Source organism: Leuciscus leuciscus (genome assembly GCF_965113295.1).
Source record: "Leuciscus leuciscus genome assembly, chromosome: 18".
Classification (NCBI taxonomy): Eukaryota; Metazoa; Chordata; class Actinopteri; order Cypriniformes; family Leuciscidae; genus Leuciscus; species Leuciscus leuciscus.
This window is the reverse complement of record NC_138742.1, coordinates 13,696,112-13,709,063: the sequence shown is the minus strand read 5'-3', so window position 1 is coordinate 13,709,063 and position 12,952 is coordinate 13,696,112. Positions and strand designations below refer to the sequence as shown.

Below are 12,952 nucleotides of genomic sequence, written 5' to 3'. Positions count from 1 at the left end.
CTAAAACGCAGTAGTGTGGACGGGGCCTTAGCCTCTGCATAGCAAGACCTTGGAAACCACCTACGACAACCTAGTTGCTTAGCAACAAACAAAACACTTTCAAAATACCTTAACAATATATATGACGTATGAACTACCACCCATAACATCTTAGCAACTGCTATGATGTTGCAAAAAACAATCAGATCATCTTAGCAACTGCTTAGCAACAACAACAAAAAACACTGCATATAAACAAAATCATTTTAATGCCGGGGACACACTTAACGACTAGCTGAAACATTCTAAGACTGAACTGAACACACTTACAGACTGTTTCCAACGACTGGAGCAGATTTCAAACACCGACTGTGAACAATGACTGAACGCAACTATCTCTGACTCAGCGCGTTTGGGCATGAATCAAATTACACTTATAACCGGCCTTACAGTTGTAAAGTGTGTCCCCGGCTTAAGACAAGTCATTTCACTTGGCGGTCATCTTTGAAACGCCTCTCGGGCATGCAAGTGCAGCTCCTATCTCTTTGAATGAGGAAACTTAAAGTTCTCCAAAATTGTTTGCCAAGCTTACGATTAAATTTCATATTTTAAGTCACCAATGAAAACGCTCTCATAAATTTTGCTTCTAAACGCTCGAATCATGACAAAAAACTAAACTTTCCGCATGCGTAGTCCTAAGCGTGCATCTCAGAACACTGACTGTTTCTATAAGAACCGGAGCTTCTAATGGCAGCTGCAGTGATGCGATAACATTACCAATCGGCTCTTTTCTTTAGAAGGCGGGACTTATTCCACCATTTTGCATGTTGCACTTTCTCTCAGTTAAAGTAATACGAGTGCACCATCTTTCTTTATATAAAGTTTATTATATAAATACACAAAAACACTCAGAAACACCTTACTAATTGTATAGAAATGCACAAAAATGCCCGGAATGCCTTAGCAACTTAACTTAATAACAACACACAAAAAAAACACTAAAAGAGCTATGTGGTTAATTTTTGAACAACTATAACTACTTAATATAAACTCACCAACCAATGTTTAAAACAATATTTTTTACACATTTGTTGTCTCCCCCCATTTCTCTGCAGTTGATAATGAAGACAGCCCTATGCTGGTAGAAAAGATTAGTGACCACAGCCAAAATCACTTCAAGTTAAAGCTGGACCCTCGCAGCCGTTACCGCTTCCACCTGCGGGGATACACGGCTGCTGGAGAAGGACTGCCAATCATCAGCGAGGGAGCTACCACACTGGATGGAGGTCCAACACTTTACCCATCAATGAATGATTTATCTGGACATAGAGTTGTATCTAACTGCACATGCGTTTTGAGGGGTTTTACATTATGGGGGAATTTTTTCACACACATTTTAAATATTATGTCCTAACCAGACATGATGCAACACACTTCTAGTGACAAGTAATTTTTGTGTCCACACTGAAAATTTGTGAAAATGTGACAGTGTTGGGGAAGGTTACTTTTAAAAGTAATGCATTATGATATTGTGTGTTACTCTACCTAAAAAAGTACTTTTTATGGAATTATGTTACTTTTTCTCACCTTGGCTGGGCTTGCCTGTTTTTTTTTGTTTGTTTTGTTTTTTGGCAAAAGTTAAATGGATAATCCTCAGGCTGAAGGAAATGCAAATTCACGGCTGTACAAACCTTTCAGCTCTGCAGCCATTCTTGATTGTTGAAGAATAGGATCCCAGTTCAAAGGGTGCATCCTTCCAAGGTCAGGCTAAGCGTTGTTAAATGGGACGATCTAGCTTACGGAGGACTGTTCTTGTCACCTAGCATCTGTGACAGCTGCCGTTAACAAGCGGCAGTGACATTTGTACTAGACTTTTTTGAGAGTTAGGCCTATATTAAACTGTCTGAAAACAAAAGAGGGTTCACAAGCTAAAGTCTAAATATGCTCACCATGGTCCATTTCTGTGTATAATAAATAGTATAAACTATATATAATTGCATCTTAGTAAGGTATGTAACAGCTTACATTTTTTTATATATTTTTGCATTTGTAACATTAGATATTTGACTAAGCTGAAACCCAATACTTACTTTTAAAAGTGTATTTCACCAATTTCTCTCAAAAAAATCCTGACATCACTGGCGCACAATGAATTATGGGGTAGGCAAGGCTGCGAAGGATCCACCTGATGTATCCTTCATTTTATGAGAAACGAAGGATGCATTTGGAGGCCGCATTTGAAGGAGCCTTTGAATTGGGACATCCTTCGTCGCGCCGCTGAGATGCAGTTGGACTTCGAATGCGGCCTTCGAAGGATGCAGCCTCTGAATTGGGACGCAGCTTTCAACAAGAAAGTCATTTTTGCTTATCGGTATGTTTGAACTGGATCAGCTGCAAAGACATTAGTTAATAAAGTGAGGTCAAATACTAAATAAAGTATTCAATTGAAAAGGAGGTTCTCTGCGCTTCTGTAATCCACAACAATCCGGTGCAACCAAGGCAGGACAAAACAGAGCAGAAAAAGGGAATCGCCATCTAAACCAAGGTGCCACACTCACAAATCAGTCATTAAAGGGCAAATTTGTGAGTGTGGCACCTTGGTTTAGATGGGTGTATGTTTGGGTGGCCAACGCCCCCTTTACCACACCTGGTGATGATCCTTATTAATGGCTTCATTGCTCATTCTCTCCAAGGACTCTGATGAAGATGTAACTACATCGAAACGTTAGTCAAGTTATTGTTATGCACCTTAAATAAAAAAATTATTAAGTAGACATCTGTGCTGCACCGGCGATTCCCTTTTTCTACTAAATAAAGTATATTTGTATTATTTTGAGGAATATTGTAGATGTTTTTGTGCAAGTGAGACTACAATAGATCTACAATAACCATCATGTTCACACAATGCCTCTGCACTTATGATTTCTCTCAACATGAGGACAGAATAGGTCTCAGTCAATAAATGGGAATTTGAAAAAGAAATTCAGATATTTTGTTACTTGAATGCATTACTCCCAACACTGGACTCAATCACTGCCAATCAGAACATATTTGATTTATTTTGGAACAAATGAATTTGTTTAACAAACGACCATCAGATTTAAGGGTGTGTAAGTGTGACTTGTTTTGTTTCTGTGTGTGAACAGGTCCACCCTCAAACATTAGCTTATCGATTGGAGAGACATCAATCAACCTGACCTGGGTGTCGAAAGAAAGACAGAGGAATGTGGGATTCCATATTCAATACCTGAGAGATGGTACGTGCTGTATAGACAGGATGTGATGGAGAATGATTGAGAATTGAGAATGAACACAAGCTTGTTTATCAAATAGCAAATCAGGAAGTAGCAGCTTTATTACATGTTCTCTTAGTTAGTTAGTTAGTTAGTTAGTTAGTTAGTAGGTGCCTCTATCTTTTCAGTACCCTTTGTTTTGATTTAGATTGTACTGTGTTCTGTCCAGGCAAAGGCGAATGGAAGCGCTCTGAAAAAGTAAACAGCTCTCAGTCTTTCTACACGCTGCAGGGGCTCCAGCCCGGATCGCTGTACTACCTGCGGATTCACTTAGGAAACAAGACTATCTGGATGGATGAGATCCAGACAGCTGGAACAAGTAATCACAAAACAGTCCTCTTAATGCTTTTTATAATAAATGTGCTATTTTGCAGACCACAAAAGAGCTTTCATGAACACCACATTTGAAGATTATAATTGATTTATATTTGGGCTGGAAAATGGAGTGTAGAGGATGTTTTCTTGTAACCTTGATAGTTCAAGCCAAAAATGAAAACTGTCTTCATTTACTCTCTTTAACCTCATCTTGTTCCAACCCTGTATGCTGTTATTTATTTATTCAAATTTTAAAGTAAATTTGTGTAATATTTTCTGTACTGTGATTTTTTTATAGTTTCTTTCAAGCTTCAAAAAGAATAAGTAACATTATAAATGTAATATTAAACTGTAATATTTTAGAATGTAATTTATTCCTGATGGCAAAGCTGAATTTTCAGCCTCATTACTCCAGTCTTCAGTGTCACATGATTCTTCAGAAATCATTCTAATATGTTGATTTGGTGAATAAAAGTGTTCATTAAAACCCCAAACGGTAGTGTAGGTTTTGAATGACTAAGAGTAAATGATGATGGCATTTCTAACTATCCCTTTAATATCAAACAAAGTGTCAGGAAATTCATAACAGCATTTCTCCCCTCTGCTTAAACAGAAATGGAGAAACAGGATGGGTTTGTGACTGAAAGCTGGTTCATCGGACTCATCAGCGCCCTTGTGCTATTACTGCTGATACTGCTTATTCTGTGTTTCATAAAACGAAGCAAAGGTGGAAAATACTCAGGTAAATACACTTGCAACAGCGTACACATCATTCTATTTAACCATCTGATTTGCAATTAGTCACCTGACACTAAAAAATTGGGAAATATCCCTGAATTTTGTTCTCCTGACAGTTAAAGAGAAAGAAGAGAGCCAGATAGATTCTGAAGCTCGGCCAATGAATAATGAGGCTTTTGGAGAGTACAGGTTTGGTGAAGTTTGTTAGACAGATTATTGCAGAAACTTCCTTTCTCTTTCTTTCTTCTTATGTTCTTTCTTTCTCTCCCAAATGCTCTTCCCAATGATTTACAGATCTCTTGAGAGGTATGCTTTGCAGTGGCATTGTGTTCTTTTGCATGCTAAACTTTCGCAATACTTTCCCTTGCATGCACAAAGCGGCATTTTTGATGTAACTTTTTGAAGTCACACTTGGTGTATATTTGTAGCTTTAATTGTACCCACCCCCCTCACACTTTTTGCACAGTGACAACGAGGAGAAGCGGACGGCCAGTCAGCCGTCTCTGTGTGAGGACAGTAAGCTATGTACCGACGATGCTCTAGACGACTACGCCAACAGCAACAGCGTGCAGACCGAGGTCCTCATGGACGATTCGCTGGCCAGTCAGAGCAGCGGAGTCCGAGATGTTCCTGACCCTGAGACTCAGGAAAGTTCCCCTCTAAATCCTGCCACAGCCATCTCCCACCACGGCCTGCCCAACTCTGCCGCCCTCCTTGACTAGCCGGGGCGAGACCGAGACCAAACGTGGATTCACACATGTGCCCACCTGTTGCAACCGCTCATGATTTACCAACTAATCGAAAACCCACAATGATAAGACCTACACACACAACAGACGCCAAGAAAACCCACCAGAGCCACTGCTGGAACTTACTTCAGACGTAATTGGACCAACACAACACTTTTAACACAGCCAGAGGAAAACATTCGACTAACATATATCAAATAGACTGCCATGCTCGTTGTTTACAGATCTTATCTCTCATTTTACGATATTAAATAGGCTATAGCCGTTTACAGTTATACAGACGTGGCAAGAACATCTCCAGAAGAGACTTCTTTGATGATCCGGTGAAAAATAAAGCAGACGCCAAATCAAACATGGAGTCGGATTCACCTGTTAGTCAATAAAGAAGCGTTGTGGAAGGAGGGTGCGAGAGAGAAGAGAGAAGCTGAGGGCCTTAAAATCATGACTAAGTGCGTTGTGCAAGCATATAGACAGCATGAGCTGGTTATTCTGGTTGCAAAGTTTAATCAACTTATTGTGATTTGTGTGTCTCTACCATTTTGTTTACCATTTTGCCTGAACCATTTTTATAATTAATTTTTTATCATAAATTTTTTTACGCAAGAATCACTTTTGTGTCGTGTTTTTAAGGTGCCGTAAGTGATGTCAGCCATCATCAGAGTCTTGGCCACTGACTTAGACACGCCCACATTTCCAAAACCCTACCCAACAAAGATTAGCCCCTGCTGGTAGATGCAGTAACTACACCATCTGCTACTAACTAAAAACATATTTCTCGTTCAAAATTCGCAATGTATTCTGACAGAAGAATTTTTTTGCAAACTCTCAAAAAAAATGTTTATATTATAGTAGATGTTTGAATGGTGCCCAATTTCTTTCTGGCTCTTAAAGTCGGCATGAAAGGCAAACTGATCTTATTGTAAATGATAATTTCATTTTTTTGTTTTTTATATTTAATAAAAATGTGATATAACAACAGCCTTTTAGTCCGCCTAAACCCCGTCCCTTACTTACAATCAACTGCAGATGGATAGAACCAATTTCCTGCCCTCCTTTTTTTCATTCCATACATTTTGCTTATGGCACCTTTAAGTCATCTGTACGTTGATTTGTTGTAATATAATCGTGATTCAATATAAGATACATATCGGCATCCCCTCAGTTACGATTATAGAGTTCGTAGTGTAAATACATGAGATGCAATGACTCTACGACATAAGATCGTTTATAGCAAGCTGTACAAATAAGCATCTATCAATTTAGCCAAATACAGTATTATAATCTCTATCATCTCCATCGGTTCCTGTGCCTGCCTATGACAACATACTCACCACCATCATCTCTTATCTTTATTTCTTCCTCTGTGTGTGTCTGTTTTTAATTCTTGTTTTCTGCATTGTATTAAACTGTATTGATCGATTCTCTCTTGCAGTCCTGTTGGTGTAAAGCCATAAGAATACACACGTAAGGTGCGTAGTTGTGAGGTCGTATTGAGTTAGATAGGGTTGTGAGAGAGTACGTCACACACACAGTTTAGTTTGGTTACGTAAAATGCAATCATGTATTGGCTTGTGTCTTATTACACAGAATGTATGCTTTGTTTGGGTGGGAATTGTTCCATACCAGTATACCAAATAGCATTTGTTCCCTTTTTTGCTTTTTGGTTCATTTGATTTGACGTTTAATAAACAAATATAGCAGAATATAGCACTGAGAGAATCTATGGCACATCTGGTATTTCTGTAGAGAGGGGCACAGGGAAAAAAAAAAACTCTTACTTTCCAGATGAATGTAAATATAGCCCACAAGATTGTTTGTTATGACTTTGAAAACTATGTCTTGTTGATTATGTTTTAGGTTTTGAAATTTGTTTTGTAACTTTTTGTAACTTTAAAGTAACTTGTTAGTTGTGATTTGAGTGTGGTAGATAAGTAGTGCATAGTTTTAAAAAAAACTAAGAAAAAGTCCTTTGATAAATAAATGTTGCAGGTTCTTTAAAAAAAAAAAAGCTGATTGGATAAAAGAGACGAAAAAAAGCTAATTGAAGCTACCGGCAAAACACGATTGCGCTTATATTTTCCCGAGTGCTTAAGAATGGCAGTATTGTGCGTATCTGATTAGAATCTATTGCTGCAGAGGCGGTGCGAGAGGAAGGACGCAGTCATCTTATTTTGCACACTGCACACACACACACACACACACATACTTCCAGGGAGCGATAGAAGCGTGCTGACTCAGATCTTTGAGACCACTGTCTTGTGGCGGGCTTTTGCAGTGATTCCCAGCCCTCTGGGATAGCTGTGGGGGCCGGACTGCACGACCTGTGTTAGCCTCCCTCACAAAAGCTGTACAGACACACTCAGGACAAAAGTCTCTAAGAGATCTATTTTCTTACAGGAGGGGGAAGTGATGCAAATTATATTCAACTCAATATTCAACTGAACTGCTGCTAGACGACTTGTGTATTCTGTCAGTGTCTTGACTGTGTATTGAGCTTGGAGGTGAATCGACTCTCAGATATCCACTATACTGCCCTCTGCTACTGCAAATAAATCTGGGTGGGAGGGCACCATTTAAAGCTTGACTAGCGAACGAACGTTGCCGTTTCTGTTGTTACTTGTCAAATGTACGCATTCAAGCTCATAATGCATCTTAAACTGTAGGCTTAATGCATAAATAAGCTTGACATAATAGTCTCTTATTCCTCTTGTATGTTCTGTTTGTTACTGCATATGATGTGAAAATAAATGAAGGACCAGATGAATGAGGCTGTGGGACTGTATTGGTCACGTTCCCCTGTGGTCTTTGTGGACTGAAGGGGTCAGTAAGGGTGGGCGTTAACTAGTTATGGACTGGCTTTTGCTATTGTATCTGCATCACCAATCAGCCAGTGCAAGTAAATACTTCTTAAATAAAATCAATGGAATCATCTACAGTTGTTTGTTTGTGTGAAAATACATTACTATATCAAATTTGATGAAGGCAACTGTTATCTATGATATCTATAAAAATCGAATTTATGAATGTTAAACATACGCAGTGCTTTGAAACCCACTAGAACTTTATTTCTTGTGCAGGAGAAGGATGGAATGGGACGCTGCTCTATCGAGAGCTTGTGTTGAACTGGGTGAAGTACTGAACTTTGGGACGGTTTGTATACAGCTGCCTGTCCAGGTACTGTTGACTGAAAAACAAGAACAAAAAAAAAAGTTTCTATCCAAGAATGACTTTATCTAATAGCTACTAGCATTATTATAAAAAAATAAAAAAATAAAGAATTTTCTTAGAATATACATCCACACAAAAAAGTATTTATTATTAGGAACTCACTTTCGGCGTTAGTGTCAAAATAAACTTGAAATTTTACTTTTGTAATGTGACGTACACTGCCGTTCAAAAGTCTGTAGTCATTATGTTTAGGTTTTTTTATTTTTAAAGAAGTCTCTTATGCTCACCAAAGCTGCTTTTATTTGATCAAAAATACTGTAGAAATAAGCAATACAGTGAAATATTATTACAATTTAAAATAAATGTTTCCTATTTAATACTATTCATTGTATTTAAATGATTATATTTAAATAAAAATGGCATTGTATCTATTGTTTTCAATGACACATGATCCTTCAGAAATCATTCTAATTATGCTATATTATAAATATAAATAATGCTAATTTGGTGCTCAAGAAACATTTATTATTATTATTATTATTAATGTTGAAAACAGTTGTGCTGCTTAATCTTTTTGTGGAAACCATGATAGAGTTTTTCAGGATTATTTGATGAATAGAAAGTTCAAAAGAACGGCATTCATTTGAAATAATAATATTTTGTATCCATGTAAAAGTTTGGGTGGAACAAATGCAGGATGGGACTTTTGATAGTCAAAAGTGACCCAATTATTGGCATTACAACATATTGGAATTATTTGACTATTACTATAAATGACTCGTGGTCTAGCTGATATCAGCTAAAAATGAAAGGTTTTTCATTCAGATTAAAGAATACAAAAACACTGGAATAATGTGCACAATTGAATTGTACACCTGGAACATTTTATGTTGACTTTACTACTCTTTTGTTTAATTCTGCTTGTGTCCTGCTGTGTTTTCTTTATGAATGTGGCACTCACTGCTCTTGCTGCTCTCGTGCCAGCTGTTGATTGTATTTATCGAGCTGAGCTCTCCTCTCTCTCTGCAGCCCCTTGTCTCTTGTCTCCTCTCTCTCCTGCTGTCTGGCCCGCTCTGTCAGATGGTAATCCCAGGCCAGATCTCTCTGCCTCTCCATCTCTCTCAGTCTCTGGTGAAATTGGAAGGAGAGAAAAGAGGATTACTTTTATGATGACTATAAATGGATGCTCAAACGGCACACGTCAGTGCAGGATCTTAACCTCTTTCTCAAGGCACTGTTCGTCTCGCTTTCTGTGGATATCACTGATCTGCTGTGGGGTCATGCCCTTCCAGCGGTCGGTTAGGACTCGTGGACCCTCTGCAGATGATTCTGTTATTCTCTTCGCAGCCTCTGGTCGCTCTGTCAGTAGGTCAGAGGTCACTGTGTACCGTAGCTCTGCCAGATCCTCTCCCTCTCTCCTCAGTCTCTCTTGTCGCTCCCTCTCAATTCTCTCCTCCGCCTGCAAGGGGAGGTCAGATGTTACCTTGACCTTTCACCTCAAAGATCTATGGTGCCTTTTATGGGTTTTCGAAATTAAAATTCTGTCATGATTTACTCACACACACGTCATTTCAAACCTGTGTTACTTTGCGCATATTGAACTCAATTACACCTAAAGGCACTGATTCTGTGTCTTTTAGCCTTTTTTTTTTCTTTTTGGAGCTTTACACTCACTATATGCATTTGTAGTATTTTGTAAAATAGCAGTATGAACATTCTTTAATACATCTCCTGTTCCATAGAAGAAAGAAAGTCATGCGCTGTGTCCAAAATCGCATACTGTCTGAGTAGGAACTACATTTGAATTTGAATTTACTTCGCTAGTGTTAAAGTACAAACATGAATGCGGGTAAAATGACTGAAATCCACTGCTATTCATAAATCCTCTCCTGTGGCCTCATGGGATAGTAAAGTGTCCATCGATTGCACACTTCAGAATCTCGATGGAAGTAGTAGAACTGGGACTTTTATTTTATACTTTTTTTAGAATACCATGTATTCAGACATACTATGTTGGAGTACTGTTTTTTTGTCTATAATATAATAGGGAAGTATTTGATTTCGGATGCAGCGATGGTTTCAAACGTCATGAGAGTGAGAAAATTAAGACTGAATTTTTTCCTATCACATATTTTGGTAATCATCATAAATTAGGTATCATTCGAAAGCTTAAACACTCAAATACATCCTGTGTAAACAGTGTTTGAAACTGGACTTTGTGTTACCACAGAAATGGTAATTTAAAACCTTTTAGTGGGCTCAATTTTTGTTAACTTGTTTTGACATATGGCTTTGATTTTCTAGCAATGTTAGTCCAAATAATTTAGTAAAATATAAATTTTGTATAAAATTTTTAGTTCAGTATATTTGCTTTACAGTAAACTTAAACGGTTTAAGGTGCTTTTTTTATAGTGAGATTATATCAAATAAGTACTGAGTGATATGAATTAACAACATGTACTTACTATATAATTAAAGGGATAGTTCACCAATTTTTTTTTTAATTCTGTCATCATTTACTCACCCTAAAGTTGTTCCAAACCTGTATGAATTTCTTTGTTCTGCTGAACACAAAGGAAGATATTTTGAAGAATGTTTGTAACCAAACACCATTGACTTCCATAGTATTTTATTATACTATGGAAGTCAATAGTGCCAACTTGAGGGTGAGTAAATGATGACTTTTGGGTGAACTATACTCTAAGGTTAGGGTTTGGTTTAGTGTTAGTTACTTGTAAGTTTGCGCAATGTACTGTTATTACTATAGTAAGTAAATGTAAGATGTGTATGTTACTAGAATTTTTTCATTTAGTAAAAAAATCTAAAATCTGCCGAGTGTATTCATAATTACAACCATTTATAATTTAGATCTATGCTCAAAATGGGGATGCCAGTTAACAGGTGAATGTTTTACTAACCTAATAAAATAAACACAAATGATTGTCTTCATTAGTTTAGTGGTGAGGTAATACCTGATCTTGATTGTAACGTCTGAGTTCAATGCGAGCCACTCTTTTGCACTCCTCCTCCAGGGCATTCAGCTGCACTGCCCTGAGGTCTTTTTCCACCAACTCCCTGTCGGTTAGCAGCTCTGCACACACAAACACAGATACAAACTCAGTGCAACTCTGCTACTAACCACGGTGAAATATACATACAATACCGTCCTTTCTATTTGAACATTACAGGGCTAAAGGGGATATTATAATATCTGTTTACCTCTGTTTTTCTTTTCCCTTTCTTGTTTCTCTCTCTCCTCCTTTTGAGCTCTCAGGTTTCTCTCGTTCATCTCCATCTCAGCTCTCTTCTTTTCATTCTCATTAATCCCTTCTCCCTGACAGAATGTGCATAAACATATTTATAGAATATAAACAGTGGTGTCCTGCAGTGACGTGCTATATTTCAGATAAAACTTTCTTTTTCTATTATAAAATTACGTTTTTAAAACTGTTTTAATTGAGAGCATACATTGTATATTAGAACTTTATTTTGTCACACCAAAGGACTATTTAAATGAGCTACAAAAAGCTAACAGGTGCATAACAATGAAAGCCTAAAATACATGCAGAAGTTTACAAATAAATATTTCCCTTACACATTCAAAATAAAATATAAATTATAACCTAAAATGCTGATGGAAAAGTTCAAGGTCATGTCATTTGTTGATGTAACAGTATCCTATAAAGTCGTTGCTCACCAAAAACACTTGCATACTGGCGGGTCCCAGTGCTGAGCCTGAGACAGAAATACCGGCATCTGGCGCCTCCTGTCGGTCATAATTGATATCTGCATCACGACTGTCCTCAGGACGTTGATGGATAGCTCGAAACTTTATTATGTCCTGCGCCAGCTCTCTTCTCAACTCGCCCTCCTCTTTTTTCTGTTGCAGTGCCGTTTCATCCAGGGATAAGCGCAACATATCTAAATAACAAAGAACTGATCATTTCTGCATATCACTCACTACCATTATCTGACTGGGGTTGATCCATTGTGTGGAAAATGGAAGCAGGAGAAGCACTCTAGGCTAAAGTTTATATATGTATAAATGGCTTAATACTTAAACTTTAAAGCCTGTTTTGGAACAGTACAGAAGTAGTGAGAGACAAACAACCTGCACAAATTGTGTCTCACCATGAGCCATGTCTCGCTGCTTCTCCATCTCCAGTCGTTCCCGTTTGTCGTCCTGCTGTTTGTGGAGCGCGCGCAGGTCCACGCCGATCACGCGGCTTCTGCTGTTGAATATTCGGTTCTTGCGCTCAGCCTCTGCGGCCCTACGCCGCTCCACCGCCCGCTGCTCTGACTCATCCACCGGTAGATCAACCTTGTACATGTTCTGTCGTGTACAAGCACAATTTTAGATTCAAAATCAAACTTCATTGTTTTCTTTTTATCATATTTTATTTTATCATGAATAGATAGAGATGAAACCATAAAACTTTACGGGTTAATATCTGTTGGGTTCGAAGAACGGCAGTGTGTGTCGGCTCTCCTGTTGAGTTTGAAGCGCAGTTTGGCGTTGTTATGGTAACTACTGCACGGTCTGTGGCGAGCCTTCAGTAAAGGGATATGTTTGACAGACATATATTATTCATATTAATTTATGTTTCCAATTCAGGGTTATTACTTAACTAAACTAAAATCATTAAAAGTCATTTAACTGAAATAAAACATTAAAGAAAATGTACTTGCCAAGGCAGCATTTCTCATTTC

At 38.0% G+C, this 12,952-nt stretch overlaps 2 protein-coding genes across 5 annotated transcripts in view; one reads left to right on the top strand and one right to left on the bottom strand.

Moving 5' to 3' along the window:
- Window positions 1-8,009, top strand: part of l1cama (L1 cell adhesion molecule, paralog a) — a 51,497-nt gene extending 43,488 nt beyond the window's left edge. For 3 of the 4 annotated variants that reach the window (XM_082144871.1, XM_082144869.1, XM_082144872.1), the window contains 7 exons: window positions 1,095-1,265; window positions 3,126-3,236; window positions 3,442-3,591; window positions 4,201-4,329; window positions 4,442-4,514; window positions 4,620-4,631; window positions 4,792-8,009. In XM_082144871.1, the coding sequence (XP_082000997.1) occupies window positions 1,095-1,265; window positions 3,126-3,236; window positions 3,442-3,591; window positions 4,201-4,329; window positions 4,442-4,514; window positions 4,620-4,631; window positions 4,792-5,047 (902 nt within the window). In that variant the 3' untranslated portion in view covers window positions 5,048-8,009. The remainder of the gene's footprint in view (window positions 1-1,094; window positions 1,266-3,125; window positions 3,237-3,441; window positions 3,592-4,200; window positions 4,330-4,441; window positions 4,515-4,619; window positions 4,632-4,791) is intronic. The other variant, XM_082144870.1, reaches the window with a different exon arrangement.
- ribc1 (RIB43A domain with coiled-coils 1) lies at window positions 5,912-12,913 on the bottom strand. The gene is made up of 8 exons (XM_082144923.1): window positions 12,684-12,913; window positions 12,374-12,575; window positions 11,940-12,163; window positions 11,462-11,576; window positions 11,215-11,333; window positions 9,462-9,701; window positions 9,204-9,370; window positions 5,912-8,258 (listed from the first exon to the last, which is right to left on the bottom strand). Exons 2-8 carry the CDS (start codon window positions 12,570-12,572, stop codon window positions 8,177-8,179), a joined length of 1,146 nt encoding a protein of 381 aa, XP_082001049.1. The 5' UTR covers window positions 12,573-12,575; window positions 12,684-12,913; the 3' UTR covers window positions 5,912-8,176.
- Between the last annotated feature and the right edge of the window lie 39 nt (window positions 12,914-12,952).

Coding starts and splice junctions, on each gene's coding strand:
- ribc1 (XM_082144923.1), bottom strand. CDS start 12,572: ATGTACAAGGTTGATCTACCGGTGGATGAGTCAGAGCAGCGGGCGGTG. Junction 12,164..12,373: donor GCAGCGAGACATGGCTCATG/GTGAGACACAAT, acceptor TTTGTTATTTAG/ATATGTTGCGCTTATCCCTG. Junction 9,702..11,214: donor GACGTTACAATCAAGATCAG/GTATTACCTCAC, acceptor CTCCCCTTGCAG/GCGGAGGAGAGAATTGAGAG.